The sequence below is a fragment of the Pelodiscus sinensis genome, chromosome 1 (assembly GCF_052426305.1).
Source record: "Pelodiscus sinensis isolate ZL-2025 chromosome 1, ASM5242630v1, whole genome shotgun sequence".
NCBI classification, from domain to species: domain Eukaryota; kingdom Metazoa; phylum Chordata; order Testudines; family Trionychidae; genus Pelodiscus; species Pelodiscus sinensis.
Genome location: NC_143052.1, coordinates 174,308,568 through 174,328,434, shown reverse-complemented (window position 1 = coordinate 174,328,434; position 19,867 = coordinate 174,308,568). Strand labels below are relative to the sequence as shown.

The window sequence follows — 19,867 nt, the reverse complement described above, 5'->3', positions numbered from 1 at the left end:
ACTGTTCCTTTGGGAACACTGGGTTTGGTAATTCTGTGAGTGACCAGTGGTTAAAGGTCTGTATACCATTATGGGATGCACAGAGGGCCTGAAGGGCTGCAACGTCCTTATTGCTAACCTCCACTAGGGACAATGAAACCTGCCTGAGATGAGAGAAGAATACTTGCATGTTTTGTGGCTGGAGCACTGGTCACTGGCAGGTACAGATAAGGGTACCTCACACTAAGTCAAGCAGTAGACTCATAAGTCTGTGTCTTCCTGAGAAGTGCCACAAGAATGAGTAATTAAAACAAAAACAAAATAAACAACAACAAAACCAGAGGCTCTTTACAGACCCTGGCTCAGTTCCAGTGGAACCATTTGATCCCCTCTCTTTGAACCACCCTGCCACATGCCAAAATATAATCAGGCAGACAGTGATTCTTGAAAGTTGAGGGGGGGAAATTCCCAAGCAACTGCTAAATGTTGCACTAGTAAATAGAAACAAATGATCTCTAGCTATTAGAAAGATTAAAGAATCATTCTAGAAATGGCAAAATCACTAACATGATAATAAATTTGGAGACATGCCAAAAATCAGAAACTCAGATAACAAACACACAAAACTCAAAATTAAACTGTTTTTTGGATTTCCAGTGTTTTCAAGAAATACTATTAGTATTAAATTCTGATCCAGGCTTTAGGCTCCAACTCCAGGTGAATTTATTTTCCAATGTCTTGCTATTATTATTACTTTTTTGATATAAAGATTTCAAGTTGCAAAGAAGAGTCCTTCAGCCTGGTTACCCAAGTCTCCAAACCATATAATTTGTGACAGTCTCTCAACATTTTCTGTCTAGTCCTACATAGAAGTATTGGATGTCATCTGACCAATTCTATGTCAGTTCCATGCTTTTGCACACTGCAGATTTCATTTCTTGGCAGAAGCCTGACTAAAGGTAATTTAAATGCATTAGGACCAGGAAAGACAGAATTACACTGTTGGGTCAAGGAAATCCAAGAACTGAAAAATTACATTTGAAGTACTGTGCTTTGGATTAGGCTTTTCATATAATCAGAAGCGTCACAGGAGATTTGGTAAAGCAAAACTATCAAAATAAGCTGAAATAAGTAAAAAAGAAGTGGCTAAAACTTTAAAAATAAAGAAAAAAATCAAAGCCTTCCAAACAAGGGCACTCTAATCACTCACATCTGTTCGAGGCTCCAAAAATCACGCCTCTTCTCCCCTATTTTTATTTTACATGTTTCTTCTTTTAATTATTAGATATAATATTTGCAAACTCAGCATATGGATTGCTGAGAAGTTTTAAAGCATTTTTAAAGTGTGTGTAATTTTTACTTTACAAAACTAATTCATAAAAGCAGGATATACCATAAAGCTTCAGTTACCAGATATCTGAGATTTCCATTTGAAGTGACAACTGCTGTCGGTGAACAACAAGTAATAACAAAAACACCAAGAATATTCAGATACATAGTGTCTACTTTTGCACACAAATCCCTTCCAGAAGGGCTTTGCTGTTTGGAAAGGCAATGAGGTGAGGATTTTGGAGATTCCATTTATAGCAAATATAACTGCTGTTAAGATAACTTACCTCTTATTTCTCTCTAGTGCTATGTAAATGGAATTATTTTTTCCCTTAAAAACAAGAGCTAAGTCTAGCATGTGCTTAAGTACTCTCCTGAATCAGGGCCTATGTTTTTAGGTTTCCCAAGTCACTAACAGGAATAGCAGCAATGGCAGGACTAAGTCATTCAATCCATCTGGATGCATTGGTAGCTTGACCAAACTACTCCCAATAATCAAACAGCAGTATTATTGAAACAAAACACAAATCAGATCCCAGGTGTGGTATTTATAGCTCCAAACTACAAACTACTCTGAGGATGCACCAGCCCTGGGTGTTCCCCTACCGGCTGGGGAGGTCTGGACCAAGGCAGCCCTGGCTCTGCTCCCAGTCTCTAGGAAGGGCTGGGCTGAGGCCACGGTGCAGCAGCCATGGCTCTCCCTCAGTCCATGGGAAAGGGTCACACTTGAGGCAGCCCCAGCTCTGTCCCTAGTCACCGGGGAGGGCTAGGCCAAGGCCATGCCAGCCCTAGGTCTCCCCTCTAGCCGCTGGGGAGGGCCGGGCCAAGGCTACGGTGCAGCAGCCCTGGCTCTCCCACTTAGGGTTGCCAGGTGTCCGGTTTTGAACTGGACAAACCAGTATTTGAGCTTTCTGTTCAGGAAACAAATTGAGAAAATATAAATAAGAAAATAGAAATGTCTGGTATTTTCTAAATCAGATGTAATGTAGATTATGATCTAATGTCAAGTGTGTCCGGTATTTCTGTTGAAACCATCTGGCAACCCTACTCCCCCTGACGACCGGGGAGGGTCGGACTGAGGCTGTGGGAGCTCCAGGTTTCCCTCCAGCCACCGGAGGAGGGCTGGACCAAGGCCACGGCAGCTCTGGCTCTCCCCCCGGCCACTGGGAAGGGGAGGGCCCAGGGCTCCAGCACTGCAGCCCCAGGTCTCCAGGTGGCCCCTGGGGAAGGCTAGGCTGGGAGTGGGTAGGGCTTGGCTCCTGTGGACGCAGATGACATGATGACGTCATTCTGTAATCCCACGGGAAATTTTATATTGAGAGAGACCATATGTACTTATAAACATGCTGCACAGGCAGAGCCACACTCTAGATTCAGATCATATATCGGACTTGGATGTGGAAAATACTGGTAGTATTCTTACTCTGTTTCTTTCTCAGTTTTGCTAACATGATGGTTCACACATATATTTGTTTCCTTGGCAATAGAAAATACACTGGGTGTGCAATCTAACTCGAGAGCTCAGCCTGACTGAATATAATATAAAGACAGTTTCTTTACAATTCCCCGAATTCACCAGCCACTGCTAACAATCTTCACTTTTTCAGTAGGAAAGAATTTTTAACAAGCAGTTTATTTCTTTACATATTAAATCACGTTTTCTTCTAGCCATTCACAAAATAGAATCTTGAATCCTCTGAGTATCACAGGTAATGCAGGCTGAGAGAACCATCTTTATTAAAACTTCTAAAGAGGAAGAATCCTCTTCCAGACTCCAATTTTATCATTTCAGATTGTTTTTTAGTTTTAAAAATCTCAATAAGCCCCTTTAACAGGAAAATCCTTATATCCTCTACTCTCTAGATATATGCACGTCTCAAACCTCAGAAAGCTAACATATTTTATTTGCTACACAATCTAATCCGAGCTGCAGGCATTTATATTTTCTCTAGCTAGGTTATCAGTTCATAAGCAGGAACAAAAGAAACTTTTGTAGAGAACTTTGGCTCAGTTTAGGAGCCTTCAAATTTATTAATATAAGCAGAGTCTATGCAAGAGAATATATTCTCCCCCCATACTTCTTTGCTCAATTTTTAATTTTAATGCTATATATCACTGTTAAATAAAGTATTCAAAATAAGTTTAACACAATGGAGTGTTTTTATGGATTTCAAGGTCAGAAAAGGATTATGATCATCTTAAAAGAACTATATGTGACAAACACTGTTGTAGCATCTGGATTTTTGAAGATATTGTTCGTGCTGATAAGTAATAAGATATAAACAGTCAAAAAAATCACAATTTTTTTGGTTTATGGGTTTGTTCATTATACCCTAGCTGGACCACCTCCAAAGATGTCCATAAAATGATCTACTTATAATTTAAGGAATTTACCTGCAGAATTGGTAGAATTCTTTCTCTTAGCAACACTGCTAGTCCTAGAATTGTTAGGGTTAGTCTTCACTGCCACAAGGTTTGTGGCCAATCAAAGGTGAATAAGGCACATAGGGAGTAGCTTGGCTTTTGAAACAAAATCCGAGGCAAAATTATTGCATTGAGTTTGTATTTGCCCTGTTTAATTTAAACTTTTTTTAAAAAAGAAAAAAGCAGTTAAATCAGGTTAGGGCACAACTTCCTGTAGAACAGAATAAACAGAAACTATGCTTTTTTCTTCCAGCAGAATTAAGGAAATGGGTATGTTTATTTAGGTAACAAACCTTTTGCCTAATTTTTGTCAATTTGTGTGGGGTATAAATAGGTATTACAGTGAAATAGAAAGACAAGTTTATCCAGTTATGAAGTACAGTAAATGGAGCAAATATATACAAAAATATATGTGTATACTGAGCTATAAAGGAATTATAAAAACAGATTTTCCAGTTTCTGTTCATTTCCCACAATACCTTCCCCAGACATGAGAAGGAGCCCTTAATTGTTCACATGAAATAAAGAGTGTGCATGGTAGAATAAAGAAGGAATACTGAACATGAAAAATGTAATATGAAGAATTCATTTACATATATATGAAAAGGGATGGTAGCATGTTAAAATACCTTTGTAACTTATTTCAAAAGCAGAGCTTTTTCATCTGAATTTGGGTGAAATACCATGAATCCATTTTTTTCCCTTTCATATCAACTCTCATCTATCATTTATCCTGAATCATCCTCATTTGGGGTTTTTGAAAGAAAAACTTTGAAATGACATTGATCTTTCCATGTTTAAGATTCTCAGCTTTTAAGATCAAAGTTATAGAATGAATAATGCATACAGGTTCTATGTGGATTGTCTTGTAACATAAACATTTCTGAATGACTTAAACTGTAGCTTGAATTCTCTATTTCTGTTTTTACCTGAGCCTTTGATAGCATATTGGAGGTATGAAACATTCTTGTATCTTGAAAAATATTATTTTTCCATAACTGACTGATGAAATCTTGACAGTATGCAAACATATGCTTCTGTGGAATGAATGACTCCATCAAAGCTATCATTCACTCAGAAAACTCCGGTCATCTGAAGAAGTGTTCTGCTGTGCTCATGATAACTCATGATACCATCTACATGTTTTGTTAATCTATAAAGTGCTACTAGACCATTTGTTGTTTTTTTTCAGAAATTTTTGTTTGTTTTCTACAGTGTTCCTGTCAATTAATTAGATTACTGGAAAAGGGTCCTACTTATTTATAATTACTTGAGACTATTCATAATATCATTACTTTAACAGGAACAGAATTCTATAAATCGCTGGATCAGCAAAGGTGATCTTTGTCATTACAGCAACAACAAAACATTATGCATACCAGTAAAAATTGACCAGTTCCTAATGTAGGGAATGGGTAGAAGAAAAGGCAGAAATTAATCCCATCTATACCCAGAAGAGCCTTTCCTATGGAAGATAAATTGAAGTTGGGAAAGGTGCATCAAGGGTAAGGAATCAAACTGGCGGAGTTTATGGTTTTTTTTTTTTTGTTTTTCAGGGAGTAATATGTTTAAGCTGGTAAGTGCAGGTTTCTGTCACTGAGTGTGCTCGTTAGGCTAAGTTTCTAAAACGCTATCAGGATGCACATGTCTCTTTCCTTCATTTTCTCCCCATCTGTCCTTTATCGCCATCCCTACTATCTTTCTTATTTATTTCTTTAGAAAATTATTCTTGGGAACATTCTATGTTATGCATGAGGTCAGACTAAATGACAGTGGTTACTTCCGGACTTGAAATCTATGAATTACTCTTTTAGTGCCCAGAAACTTGATAGGCAGTTTAGAGACCAACCTCCAGTCTGAAGAACTTGAATTTGAATGGTCAGATCCTGGTTACTTACTGAATAATAAAGACATTCATATGCAGAAGTAATTATGGGTTTAAGTCCTAACCACATTAACTTACAAAGCAATGGGAGCAAGGAAATCACAGGCAAGTGATTTATTTCATTTTAATTTCATTTTAGTTTTAGAAATTAAAATCAGTTGCAGATACATGAACATTTCCTGGACTCCCAAAGTCTCTTTTCCTCCATCTCAGCACTTTCCTTGCACCGCTGTCCTTCCTTCTAATTCCCCCCTCACATACACTTCCTGAGAGGGCTGTTCCCTCTCGCCTCTCCTCATCTTCTTTGCTCTTCTGATTGAGCCTTCCATTGTCTGCTTTCCTTGTTTTCTCTTCTCCCCACATTTTTAACATTGCTTATGCTGCAAATATTACTGAGATTATGCTTTTTAACTTGACATCCAACTTAGAAAATAGCTAGGAACTGGAAAATAGCTAGGAACCACACACATAGCACTAAAGGTAGAGGTGGATGCTTTAAATTCTGTTGTTATAGCCTCTATATTTCCAAGATCTTACATCATCTTTATGTCCACACAACTAAAGCTCTCGATCAGGGTCACCATCTCCCATTTTTGTGCCATCAGTTTGGGCACTAACTATCTTAATGTTTGTGTGGTCTGATATTCACTTTCCTTTTCCTTTCTGCTCCTTCTGTTCATTTGTTTGTCAGATACTCTTGGTAGGTACATGTTATTTCAAATTAGACCTTAAGTTCTTCAGGGCAGAGTTGCATTTACACTGTTAACATAAAGTAGGCTCCAATCCTAATTTAAAGCCAGTAGGTGCTTTTTAAAAAATGTTTACTGTCTCTTATGGTCAACTTTCTTTGACAGCTTTGTGGGGAACTGGTTACTTTCTTGCAGTACTTACCTGCCTGCTAAAAACATGCCAATCAATCACAGATACTATTTACGAATCATATTCGGTAGAAAAAATTGTCACATTGTGTAAATGCTCTATTGTTCACTCAAAGTTTAGTCAACGAGTTGTTGCATAAAACTGTGGGCTTGAGAGATCACACTGAAGATGTGGTTAGTGGGCAATTAGACACCTGCAGAGAATATCTAAAAATATGAAACATTTCACCATGGCTCTCCAAGATAAAATATTCTATGTAGAACTAAATGAAGGGAACCTCAGGATGCAGGATAATGGAAGCACATCATCATGAAAAGTTCATGAACTATGTGAATTTCAGGGCATTCTCTGTAAATTTTTACTGAATCTGACAAGGTCTAACTTTTCATTTAAAACAAAATTGACCTCTTAGGAACTCTGGTTGCAAAGGTATGCCTTAACAATATGACTCATTGTTTTTCAAAGTCTGCACTCAGACAAACTGAAACTGCAGCCTTAAGAAAAGTGTGAACTTCCTCGATATATCATAATTCAATGTTACATGAGAAGGCCAATTATGTGACTATTCAGCAGCTAACATTATTAACCATTTCATTGCTCATCATTGTACCAGTAAATCCCTTATTCCGCATGGCTGGATTTGTGTGTCACTTCTCAATTTTTGCTTAGTTGTGTATTCTCTGTAGACGACAGGTTTTCAGTACATAGTGCTATTCCTTTCAATAGCAGATGATTGATATACTTTTATCTTTCTTCAAGAAAAATAGTGACTATGAAGCTACCATCTAAAATGGGCTAGACACTTGCGTTGTGCAACATCCAGGACAATGCAAAGCTTTTTTTTACCCAGCATTACGTATTTTAAAACAAGACTTAATTATTTCCTTAAAATATACACCCTAAGAATTATTTTGGGGAAGTTCTGTGGCCCAATGTTGTACAGGAGTTCAGTCTAGAAATGACAATAGATTTAAGCTAGTAAGTTCTGAAAGTCTTGCCAATATCAAAAGTTTGACAAACTTAACTACAGAGTGAATCCTATCCTGTAAGTTCACAAGTTTTATATATAAACATACATAATACAAACATACATATCCACCTATTTAACTCTCTTCCGTGTTCCTGCAATTTTCATACAAATCAGCAATAGAAAATTAGACACCACTCTCTACAGAAAACCCACTGACTCATATAGTTACCTACATGCCTCCAGCTCCAATCCAGAACACACCACACGATCCATCATCCATCATCTATAGCCAAGCCCTTTGATACAACCGCATCTGCTCTAATCCCACTGACAGAGACCAGAAACTTCAGGATCTCTACCAAGCATTTATAAACCTCAACTATCCACCTGGAGAAATAAAAAAGCAAATTGAAAGAGCCAGACGAATACCAAGAAACCATCTACTTCAAGACAGACCCAAGGAAACCAACAATAGAACACCACTTGTCATCACCTACAGCCCCCCAACTTAAACATGTCCAACACATTATCAATAAACTACAGCCTATACTGGAACAGGATACTAAACTCCAAGAGTCTCTGGGAGACAGACCCATAGTTTTCTATAGATAACCACTTAAACTCAAGATGATTCTTACCAACCACCACAGGACATACCACACTAATACCAACCCTGGTACCTTCCCTTGCAACAAACCCCGTTGCCAGCTTTGTCCACATATTCACTCTGATGATACCATTATTGGACCTAACCAAGTGAGTTATAAGATCAAGAACACATATTCCTGCGCATCCAGAAATATAATTTATGCTATCATGTGCCGAAAGTGTCCATCTGCTATATACATTGGACAAACGTCTCAGACACTTCGCCAAAGAATCAAGGCCCACAAAACAGATATTAGACAGGATCACAAAGAAAAAACAGTTTCTTGCCATTTCAACCAGAAAAGACATTGTCTCAACGACTTGATTACCTGCATCCTGCTTCAAAGACCTTTTAAGACTACACTTGAAAGAGAATCCTCTGAACTGTCATTCATGCTTAAATGCGACACTTTACACCTAAGCTTAAACAAAGACATCAATTATCTTACCTATTACAAAGATAGCTTCCCCAATTATCACCTCTAATATCATTAGCTCACAGACATTTACCTCCTCCTCCCATCCTCCTTCTGTTCTGAAATTTGATTTGTCCTTTTCATATGTGTTCATTTTTTTAATTGTATCCTTTGGAACCGTGGTCCCCAATGCGCCCGCACGGGCGCTTGCGGGGGGGAGCGCGCTTGGCAGGGGGAGCGCCGGGCGCGCGGCACTCGGTGGGGCGGGCCTGGCCCCGGGCACGCGGCGGGGGGGAGCGCCGGCCCCGGGTGCGCGGCACTCGGCAGGAGGGGGGGAGCGCCGGGCGCACGGCACTCGGCGGGGGCGGGCGCCGGCCCCGGGCACGCGGCGGGGGGGGGAGCGCCAGGCGCGCGGCACTCGGCGGGAGGGGGGGAGCCAGCCCCGGGCGCGCGGCACTCGGCGGGAGGGGGGGAGCGCCGGCCCCGGGCGGGTGGGGGGGGAGCGCCGGCCCCGGGCGCGCGGCCCTTGGAGGGGGCCCTGCCCCAGGGCACGCGGCTATGGGGGGCCCCGCCCCCAGGCACGCAGATGGGGGGGGCCCGCCCCCGGGCGCACGGCAAGGGGGGGCCGCCCCCGGGCATGCAGTAAGGGGGGGCCCGCCCCCCGGCCGCGCTAGTGTCCCCGCCCCCTGGCACCCGGCGGGCAAACGGCCACGCCCCCTGGCGCCCGACAACCTCAAAAGGTTAGGGACCGCTGCTTTGGTATATATGGGTGTGACAATTGTCTCCCACTATTTGATCTGAGGAAGTGGGTCTGGCCCACGAAATCTCATCACCTAAATAAACCATCTTGTTAGTCTTTAAAGTGCTACATAGTCCTGTTTTTTGTTTCAACCAAACTTCTAAAGTTTAATCGGTGAAACAGAAGTTTGGCCATTGACTTCTGTGGATACAGGACTTTACCCAACATGGATGCATGCACAAATATATGATGGCAGGTAAAGAAGTGCTCAATTAAACCTAACTAATGTGCTTTCAAATACTGCTTTAAAACTTATTCCTTCACCATCATTTTAGTCATATTAAATGGTTTCATCCTCTCTGACTCTATTATTGGATGAAATAATGCTACATAAGAAATTCTGATTTATCTGTACCTCACTAAATTAAGCTCCCCAAATCTTGTACTTTTCTCCTTTAGCATGCTATCTACTCCCAATCCATTTTTCTTTGTCTCCAAAATATCACCAAAGCAAGAAAATATCCATTGCTACTGCAAAGCTGCTAAGAAATACCACTGAATGTATATTTATCCTTCTTGGCAAGACTCCTTTACAGCTGTTTAGAAATGGGAATTTGAATTATAATGTTGTTCCAATCTCAGCTGTATGAGAAAGATGCCATGCTATTAATAGTGCTGTTTAAGACAATGTATAGCAAATGTGACGTACATTTATTCAGTGGAGTTTGCCGTCTCAGCAACATTAATTCATGCCCCTCAATACAAAGTAAGCATTTAATCACAATGCAGTATCTGAACCAAGTTTATTCCTACACCTATACCAAATCCCGTTTCTTGTTCGTTTTTATGAACACAAACTGAAAATATAAAATGGTTTTGTTAGGTGGAGTGATGGACAAATTCTAGTTAGGTGGCCACTAACTAATCTAGTTAGATTATATATCTAGTGTATATAATCATTAGAAAGCAAATAGAGAGTTAAGTGCTCTTCCTTCAGAACAAGCACAGATTTAAGAAATACAGAAGGTGTTTGTCAATTAATGTATGTTTCCTTTGTTCTGGGTATGTCTTTGTTCTCACAAGTGGGTGAACAGCACTTTTAAAATGCAACAAGAGAATGTACCACATTAAAGAGCACTGGAAATTCCTACAACAGAATGAATGGTAGCAACAAATAATACACTTCAGAATGCATTTCACAAAGATATGTAATGTTGTTTTAATCTTCTGCTTACTTAATTTCAAACTACTTTACAGAGCAAGGAAATGTAAACATACATTTTAGGTTAAGGGGATTTCTTTTGAAACAACTCATAAATAAGGGCTTAGATTCAAACGAAACCTAGATGTGCTGACAATCTTTGTTGACACTTAACAGTTTAAAGCACAGCTGCAGCAGCACTTCAAACTGAAAGCATGGATACAACATGAGCGCTAAGAGACAGCTCTCCCAGCGCTCTGTGTAAACCACCTCAATGATGAGAGTAGGTATCAGCTCTGAGAGCTTGGTTCCTAGTGCTATGGCCTGGTTCACACTGGTGCTTCACAGCACTGTCACATGCTATGCTGGGGGGGAGGGTGGCGAGGGGGCAGGCTTTGTTTTTTCATACCCCTGAGCCAGAAAGTTACAGCACTCTGAAGTGCCAGTGTAGACTTTGTCTAAGGATTCCTTAGGCTAAGTCTACACTATGCAGTATTTAGCAACAAAGTCAGTGCAGGTAAATTCTGTTTGTTGGCACTTTTTCTGACAAAATACTTCTAGCCCACATGAAAAGGTGGGCTCCTTCCAACATTTACCCTTGCAGTTAAAGCAAAACATTTGTTGTTCAGAGAGTAAAGGGGTTTAAGCACCCATAGGGTTACCAGGTAACTTCAAAAAAAATACTGGACACACTTGATGGGGGGGGGGGGGAGGAACCGGCCAGGAGGGGAGTGGGGCTGGCTGTGGGGGGGGGGGGGCAGGGCTGGCGGGGGGAGATCGGGGCTGGGGAGCGGGGCTGGCTGGGTGGGGGGGGAGAAGAACGAATCGGTCGGCAGGGAGCGGGACTGACCCGGGCACATGCAGATCCCAGGGCACTGCCTGTCCCGTGCATGGTCCCGGTGAAGCACAAGCGAGTCTGGCTACCGCTCCACAGCGCTCAGAAGCACAGACAGGGCTTCTCCTCCTCCCCAAGGCATCACTCCTACATCATACACAACCAGAGGCTCCCAGTGTCAATCACGCCCCGCCTCCCAGCCACTCCCCCTGCCCCCACCAGGCTTCTGTCAGGCACCCAGCCAGAAAACCAGAAAATACCGGACATTGCACATGTCTGGTATTTTCTGAATTTTTTTACTGGCCAGAGGTCCAAAATACCAGACTGTCCGGTTGAACAACAGACACCTGGCAACCCTAAGCACCCATGACCAATAAAAGTTGTTGTTGTTGTTCAGTTGCAAGTGTAGACTTCATAGAATGGGATTCACTAAAGTTAGAATGCTAAGTGGCCTCTCACCTAAGATAATCGGGTGCCAGTGCTTCTCCATCCCTAATCCCTCTTGTTCATCCACAAGGGACCACTTCAGTAAATAAAGCCTGCGCTCACTTACAAGATCATGTCCCACAGTTAAATCAGGCACAGGAATGCCTATCTTTCCCTGTCCAGTTAGGCTATTGCTCTGAGTTTTAGATGTCAGGAACTTTGCCTGGTATAGCAGCGTACAGGCTCAAGAGGCAGAAACATAAGGACCTGTAAGTACAAAATCTTTAGGCACCTACAGGATTCAGCTGCAGCTGAGCAGAAGGGGGCAGGATTGTGAATACTAGTTCCAACTCTCAGAGCCTTGCAAATCCATGGGAAGCTCTTTATATCTGCAGTTATTCACAGATCATTTTTTGCAGATATGGATGCAAATACATATACAAATTTTGTATCCATGCAGGGCTCTATGGATTCAGGAATTTAGTTCTTTGTGAATCTGACCTAGGTTTCTATAAGGTATTTTTAATTTTATAGTTATGTGATTGGATAATCACCCATCATTATACATAGATGTTTCTTGTTTTATAAATCTATGGTACTAAATACTGAAGCTTTTTTTTGCCCTCAGGAAAGAAAAAACAAACAAACAAGAAAAAATAATTTAGATCTCAAAAAGGAGCCGTCATTTTGAACTTAGTTGATACGTTTGTGTGTGTTATAATCATCCATTTCAGCAGGTGAGTAAGGGCACATCTAAACTACATTCTAATTTTGAAAGAGGATATGCAAATTCCCCTAAAGGGCTGGGGAATTTGCATATCCTCTTCCAATCGTTTTCGAAAGCGGGTCTTTCGAAAGTGAAAGTAGTCTGGACATGTTTTTTTCAGAAAAAAAAACTTTTTTGAAAAACCGCGTAAACCTCCTTTTTTTAGGATGACCATTTTTTTTCGGAAAAGGGTTTGTTTTTTTCCGAACAAAAAATGCGTCCAGACTACTTTCACTTTCGAAAGAGCCACTTCAGAAAAAGCGATCGGAAGGACATATGCAAATTTGTGGGGAATTTGCATCTCCTCTTTTGAAATTAGAACGTAGTCTAGACGTGCCCTTTAGGTATAAACACATCTCCAGTGTTTCAGCTTAACAACAGTAAATTACACAATACAGAAGTGATCTTACAAGAAATACATTTTCAGATGTTTCCATTTCTACCCATCTAGAGCAATATCTGGCTCTCCATGTTGGCAGCATATAATTCTTTTTTGAACTCTTTTTGCATTAACATTAGTAAAAACCATTTAGGCTCAATTTTTTATGGTTTTGCATGTCAAAAATTAAGAGAATGATAGCTTTCTGGTCTGCTTTTTCTATACTTGAGAATAACAGGTGTATTGCACTCCTCAGCCTACATAAGCATATGAAAGCACTTATAATGGAAAGAAGAGCTTACCTCCAGAACGTAAAATAAGCTATTATCTCCCTAACAAAATATGACTTTGTCCCAAAAGCCTTAGTACACTTTGTAATCCATTCCATAACTTTGCTGTGGGATGTAGAGCAGACATTTCAAAGAAATTTTTAAAATGGCATACCTACACTACTAATGATTCACCCTTACCACTGAAAAATTACTTAGCTTGAAAGCAATTATTACAGAGCCCAGATACCAATAGTAACCTTAGAGAGAAAGCATTTGTGAGAGTTGAAAAATGTTATTCATTTTATTTTCACAAGCCACAAGATTGCAACATAACTGTCAAATGGAGCGAGTCTAACATTTTCTTTAGAAAGATTTTTTTTACAAAAATGCTTATTTCTGAAAAGTGAAATTTTCCATAGGAAAATTGAAGTCTTGCAAAAAAAATCAATTTTCCACTGGGCAAATTAAAATGGCATTTTCATGGCTGTCCACCTGCAAAGAGTGAAACTGAGAAAAGTTTCCAGGAGGGCTGCCACAGCGAGGTTGCTTAGCCCTTCCATCCCAGTACTGACAGCCAGAGAAGTACAGAATCCAAAGACGCAGCCTTCCCTGGTGCTCAGAGTAGTAGAAAGTTGGGAAACTTAACTCTCAGTTTTACTTTGCACTTTCCCTTTTCATAAAAAAAGATTGTGGTTTTGACCTTTAATCCCAGTTCAGAATAGGAATCATTTTCAAAAATACAATATTTTTCTTAGGAATTGATTTTAATTCTTTCCTCTCTAGATCTTTTTCTCCAGCTCTCCTCTCAAGGAGGAGGATGGGATGTGTTGCACATGACAATTCTATCAAACAGAAAAGTACAGCCCAGAGTTAGTATACATGAGACAGGATTCATTTCCAGCTATGTGTGAATGAGATGCATCTTCTGCAGTATTTAGGGAAGGTAACAGACATGTGGGAATGCAGAGAGACTGGGCGTATGTAGCTCAACACACAAATAATGGGTAGATTAGTGGTGTTTGCTGAGGAATATTGTGAACTGAAAAGTATTCTCAAATGTCATATTTCACACTTACTGTAATTCGTTCATCTTTGTCATCCAGGGGGGAGCCATCTTTTTTCCAGGAGATAGTGGGTTCTGGATGGCCTCTTGGGGGTTGACATTCCATCACAGCAGGTTCACCCACGGCTACCATTACATCTGAAGGGTTCTGTCTGAAGTCATCTCGTAATACTGAAGGAGTGAAGACAAGAAAAGTCAATTCTGGGCACGCTAGCAAAGGCCTTTGGCTTCTAAAGGCCACTTTACCAAGTTATTGTTTTTGTTAGGGCAGTGAGCAATTAAACCATACAATGATTTAGACTGGACTACAAGGGAGCTCCCTGGTGAACCATACGTGTTTCTCCATCACAACAGTCATAGTTAGCCAGAGCCCTATTTGTCTGAGGCTGGTACTTATTTCCTAGATGTGCACAACAGGACGTTCTTGCTAGAGGGCTGTCATCATTGGAATTTACTCTTTCTTATGACCTGCTTAAGTCTGCAACTGGGAGATGTTAAGAACTGTTCAAGTTCTATTCACTCAGTGGGACTACTGCTGGCCTGCATAAATAGCTACATGGCTATGTACTGCTTGGGAGAGTCTACTGGACGCTCAGCAGACCATCATCAGAAAAGTGGGCATAGAATAAAACTCTTCTTGAACTTCTTTTTAGGTATGTGCTAGGTCTAATATAAATTAAATATCTCCAAAAAGGTAGCCCTCTCCATTACCATAAATCCTATCCACACTGGAGAGTATCCGTATTTGGTAAAGGAATTTTTAAAACTGTTTCCAGTGAACACAGTTTCAGTGTACTTTCCCAAGTCAATGCCACGCAAAAGAACATTAAAACCAAATAACTCTGTATCTTTGACAGTGGATTATTCCATTCTATTTGAAATTATCTGGTGACAGCAGGGGTCAGGATTAGGGATGTTAAATATTGGTTAATTGAATAGTCGAGTAATCTCATGAATTCTTATTGGTTAGTTGACTGTTTTATAGTTCCCAGGAGTGGGGGCAGTAGCCACCGTATCAGAGGCAGCAGTGCAGGGTGTCAAGCGGAAGCTGGTCCATGAGGGGAGTCAGTTTAAAAACCAGCTCCCCTTGTGGACTGGCTGCCTGTTGCCCAGTGCTGCTGCCAAAGGTGGCAGCAGACCCTGTCTAAGGTGGGTCTGAGCTCCCAGACCTAGCATGAGCCAGAACTGAGCCGGGCTGCCTGCCTGCCTTGCTCCTAATACACTTTAAGTGAAAAGCCTCAGCAGGGGTAGGTTCTGGACCCAATGTGAGCCAGAACTGATCTGGGCTACTAGACAACCTGCTAAAAAAATTACTGGCAAGGGTGGGGGGAGGTAAATGTGTGCAGTCTATAGCATTAACCTATACGTTTTTGCTTATCAGTTAATAGGTTCATCGACTATACTATTACATCTCTAGTCAGGATCTCTCTCAAGACAATGCACCGAATACGTGTGTGTGTGTGTGTATGAACAGCAGTGCTCACCAAAGTGCTGTATTGTAACTTCCCTGTCTGGTTTCCGAATTAGCATTAATGTAGTCCTCTTCAAACAGGATTGCATTAACGCAAGTTAGGAGGGGAGTTACAATGCAGCACTTTCACACAGACTTCTTTTCACACTCATGCAAGCCAAAATGTGGGCAGTATAGATGAGACCAAACTGGGATCTACAGAAATCCAAGCACCAAACCTATGAATCCCAGCTATGTTTCCATTGGCTTCTATCTAGGACTTCAGTTCTGTGATGTCTTGAATGACTTTATAAAGAGGACAGGATGAATTAATGCTACTTTTTTGCAGCATTTACTAGTCATGTTTTATCCTCTGGCTTTAGGGGGTGTGTGTGAGGGAAAATGAGGGGGAAGACATTCTGATTAAATTGCATCCCTCCTCAGCACTCTCAGGCTGCTCAGATCTTTTAATAAATGGACCTTGATGCCTACATTGGCTAGAGTGAGGAAGGTAAATGAGAAGACTGATCAGATAGCAGCTTCTTCCCTTTGTAGCATGACTAGGAGCGGAAGAGCAAAGAATGCTTAGTGTTTTAAGTTGGCTTTTCAAGTCAAGTTTTGATTGACAATTTGTTTAAAGGAGAAAATAATAAAATGCACTGGCTGAATCTGTTTCATTGTATAGGTTTTACCTAGTCTAGAGATTAGATTCTAAAAATATATTAATATGCTTTTTGTCCCGACTGCACTGATCCGAGAACGTGTACTTGGTCTAAACTGAGAGAACCTTTTCCCATCAGGTTTAGCTAACACAGATATTTTATCTTTGTGGACTTAGAAAGAGTGTCACAATCTTTTACATAGAAATTCACCCAGGTTACATCTATCTGTTTTCAGGGGAATGACAGGTCATTTTTATTACCCTAAATGTCAATTCAAGAACTGATATGCTAGAGCAGCTTGTTATCTCTCCTCTAACTCCTAATAACATTTATGACGGTGAACTTTAAGTTCAGTTGCTTGCCTGTACTGCCACCTGTTCTCTTTTTTGCCCCCCATAATGCCCGGATTATTTTTATTTGAATTACAAAGCAGTCAGAATGAGGTTACTGAAGGACCAAAATGTCAGCATGCTGTGAAAGCTAAATGTGCATGATGAATCGAATGTGGCAAATATTTTGAAAGCTATTTAGCATATAGTCTTAAAATCTTATGTAATCCCAAACCTTCCATACATACTAGCTGCATAGTGTAATGGACTGGGACTTGCTATTGATTCTGCCAAAGTCAATGAGAATTTTTGCCATTATTGTAATGGGAAATGGATCTGGACCTCTGCCACTTATCATTTAGAACTCATTTCTTTTTCCACTTCTCCAAAGAAGAGAGCATACTGGCAACAGAAGCAAAGAGTTACACAAATTTTTAATGACGCTAACTTAAAACCCTTATTAACAAGAAAGTATAAAAATTCAGAAGAGTTGAGTTGCTTTCTCAAAGTTCAATTAATAAGAACATAAGAATGGCCATATTGGGTTAGTTAGGCCAAAGGTCCATTTAGCCCAGTACTCTGCCTCTGATAGAGCTCAATGTCCCAGAGAGAAAGAATAGAGCAGGCACTTATTGAGTGGTCTATCCTCTGTCACCCATTCTTAGCTTCTGGTGAACAGAGGGGCTAGGGACACCATTTCACTTATCCTGGCTAATAACCATAAGTGTATGTATATATATATAAATCTGAGATGAAAACCTATTACAGTAGACTTCCGATAATCCGGAACCTATGGGACCTAGGTGGTGCCAGATTATTAGATATGCCGGACTATGAGGAGGTATAAACTGGTTATATATATACTGTATACATTATATATATACTGTATACATTATATAAAGTGTTCTTATATAAAGTGTTCTTAACCCTTTTTATTATACATACTGTATACAGTATACTGTAATGTTTTAGTTTTTTTAAGCCTTTTTTTACCCTTTTTGCTCAGTTCAGCTGCTGCCGCTGTTACCTTGTGACTCATTTCTTGCCGAAGCTCACTCACCAGGCTCTTGCCATTTTGATGCCGGACTATCAGGAGTGCCAGACTATTGGATGCCGGACTATTGGAGTTTTACTGTAGATGGAACCTTGTGTGGCTTTTATCACCTTTGAAGAACACACACACACACACACACACACACACACACACACACACACACACACCCCACTCGCTAGCTGTGCTGCTGTCCGGCTATCTGCGCATGCGCAGATAGCCCAAACCTGGCTCTTCCGGGTTGCAATCTACTCACCACAGGCGAGTAGATTGCATTATTTGTCGAGTCCTGTATATATATATAAAATACAGGCCCACTAGTTGTTTTCAAAGTTACAGACTAACACAGCTTCTCCTCTGAAACTTCCTTATTAACTTTCTCCACAATAGTCACAACATTATAGACCTCTATCATATCTCTACTTAGTCATCTCTTTTACAAGATGAAAAGTCTTAATCTTACTAATCTCTCTTCATGCAGAAATGCTATATCACTATATCATTTTTGTTACCCTTTTCTGAACCTTTTCCAATTCCAATGGATCATTTTTCAGATTACATAAGAACTATAAGGAGCTTCTGAGTAAAGAGTCTCTTCTTAATTTCCAAGATTATATCACTAGTATAAAGTGAAGAAATATTTAAAAATATGTGCTGTGAAATAAAAGAAAATCAAGTGAAATGATCTTCATAAACCTTAAGTGCTTCTCAAGTCTGTAGGAGAGCATAAATCTAAGATGAAAACCTTGGATGATACCTTGGATGGTTTTTAGCACCTTTGAAGCAACAAAGAAGTCCAATACATGCCTAATAAAAGCAAATTACTTGAGTAATTTTCTACACTTGTTAGGCTTAGATCTACTTTACAAGTGCAGTACCTTGTCTGTAACTCGAGAACTTTTCACAAATTAACCAACACATAATAAAATACCTTAGAAAGACATCAAAGGTCTAGGCCATAGAAACATCAAAATATTTTTTTTCCATTTGCTATGAATTATTTTGGCTCTAACATTACATAACGAAAAGCTAACAAAAAGTAATCCATTAAAGATTACTTCACAGATAGTAGTCATGTAATTATTTTTGCAGCTGTAAAGAAGATACATACTCCAGTTTTGCTTCAGGCCATAGCAATCTTGCATAAAGTTATAAATTTAAAGATTTCGTCTCCTGCTGAAAAAGCAATTTTTCTTCACTGTCCTTTGTAGTCAAGGGTCACTGTAAATTGAGAATACATTTCCTTTTGAAGAGATATTAGCAGCATACTGTTAGTAACCCCATACAGTATATGCTTTCAGTTATCAAAGGGTCAAATTTCACCATGTGCATCTCATTTTCCAAGAAAAAAATCATTAGGAAAACAAATACTGAATTAAAACAGTGAGATAATTTTAATACATTAACATGTAGAATCTTTAGGAAAAAAGAACCAAATACCAGAATTTAAGAAATAGTATTGGTGATTTTTCATATTGTACTTCAACTTTTTGTTAAATACAACAATGAAATGACACTGAGGTTGCTTTCTGGACTACAGATAGCCAAAAGCAAATTAAACAATATGCTAATGGTTCCCAATCATAGCCCAATCTTCAAAATAACTTTTGTCTTCCCAGAGCTAGAGCAGTGTTTCTGAAAGCAGTGGTACCTACACGGTCCATAGCCATGGAGTCTTGCGGCTCACATTGACACTTGTTCACCCTTTCCAGCCAAGGGGAGCTGCAGACCTGTTAGGTAAACAAAGTGGTGTAGGTCTGCAAGCGGCTTTCCCAAAGCAGTACCATGGCCCACTTTGAGGAACACGGAGCTAGAGCTAGCAGCCTTTACTGGTGTGTTTAACCAATGTCCCATGGCACAATCATATTTCATCATCCAGTGGTCAATGCTGGGTAGCATCCCCCTTCATTTAAAGCAGTGGTGGGCAAGAGAGCCTCTATGGACTCGATCTGGCCCTCCAACAGGGTTGATCTGGCCTGTAGATGCCATGCTGTTCCCCCGACCCCAATCCACTGAGAGCCTGGGGATGGAGAAGCATGGGAAGTCTCCTCCCCCCTCCAAGGGTGTGGGCACTTTGAGGGAACCGCCAACTATTCAGAACAGCTGATGGTTCTTTCTGGGTTTGGGGCGGGGGGAGACAAAGGCCAAGACTTCACACTCTCCT

At 40.4% G+C, this 19,867-nt stretch overlaps 1 protein-coding gene across 7 annotated transcripts in view; it reads right to left on the bottom strand.

The window, feature by feature from the left end:
* The window catches only part of ROBO1 (roundabout guidance receptor 1), a 1,014,318-nt gene that overhangs the window by 157,532 nt on the left and 836,919 nt on the right, over window positions 1-19,867 (bottom strand). For all 7 annotated transcript variants that reach the window (XM_075909735.2, XM_089773438.1, XM_089773439.1 and 4 more), the window contains one exon: window positions 14,225-14,382. In XM_075909735.2, the coding sequence (XP_075765850.1) occupies window positions 14,225-14,382 (158 nt within the window). The remainder of the gene's footprint in view (window positions 1-14,224; window positions 14,383-19,867) is intronic.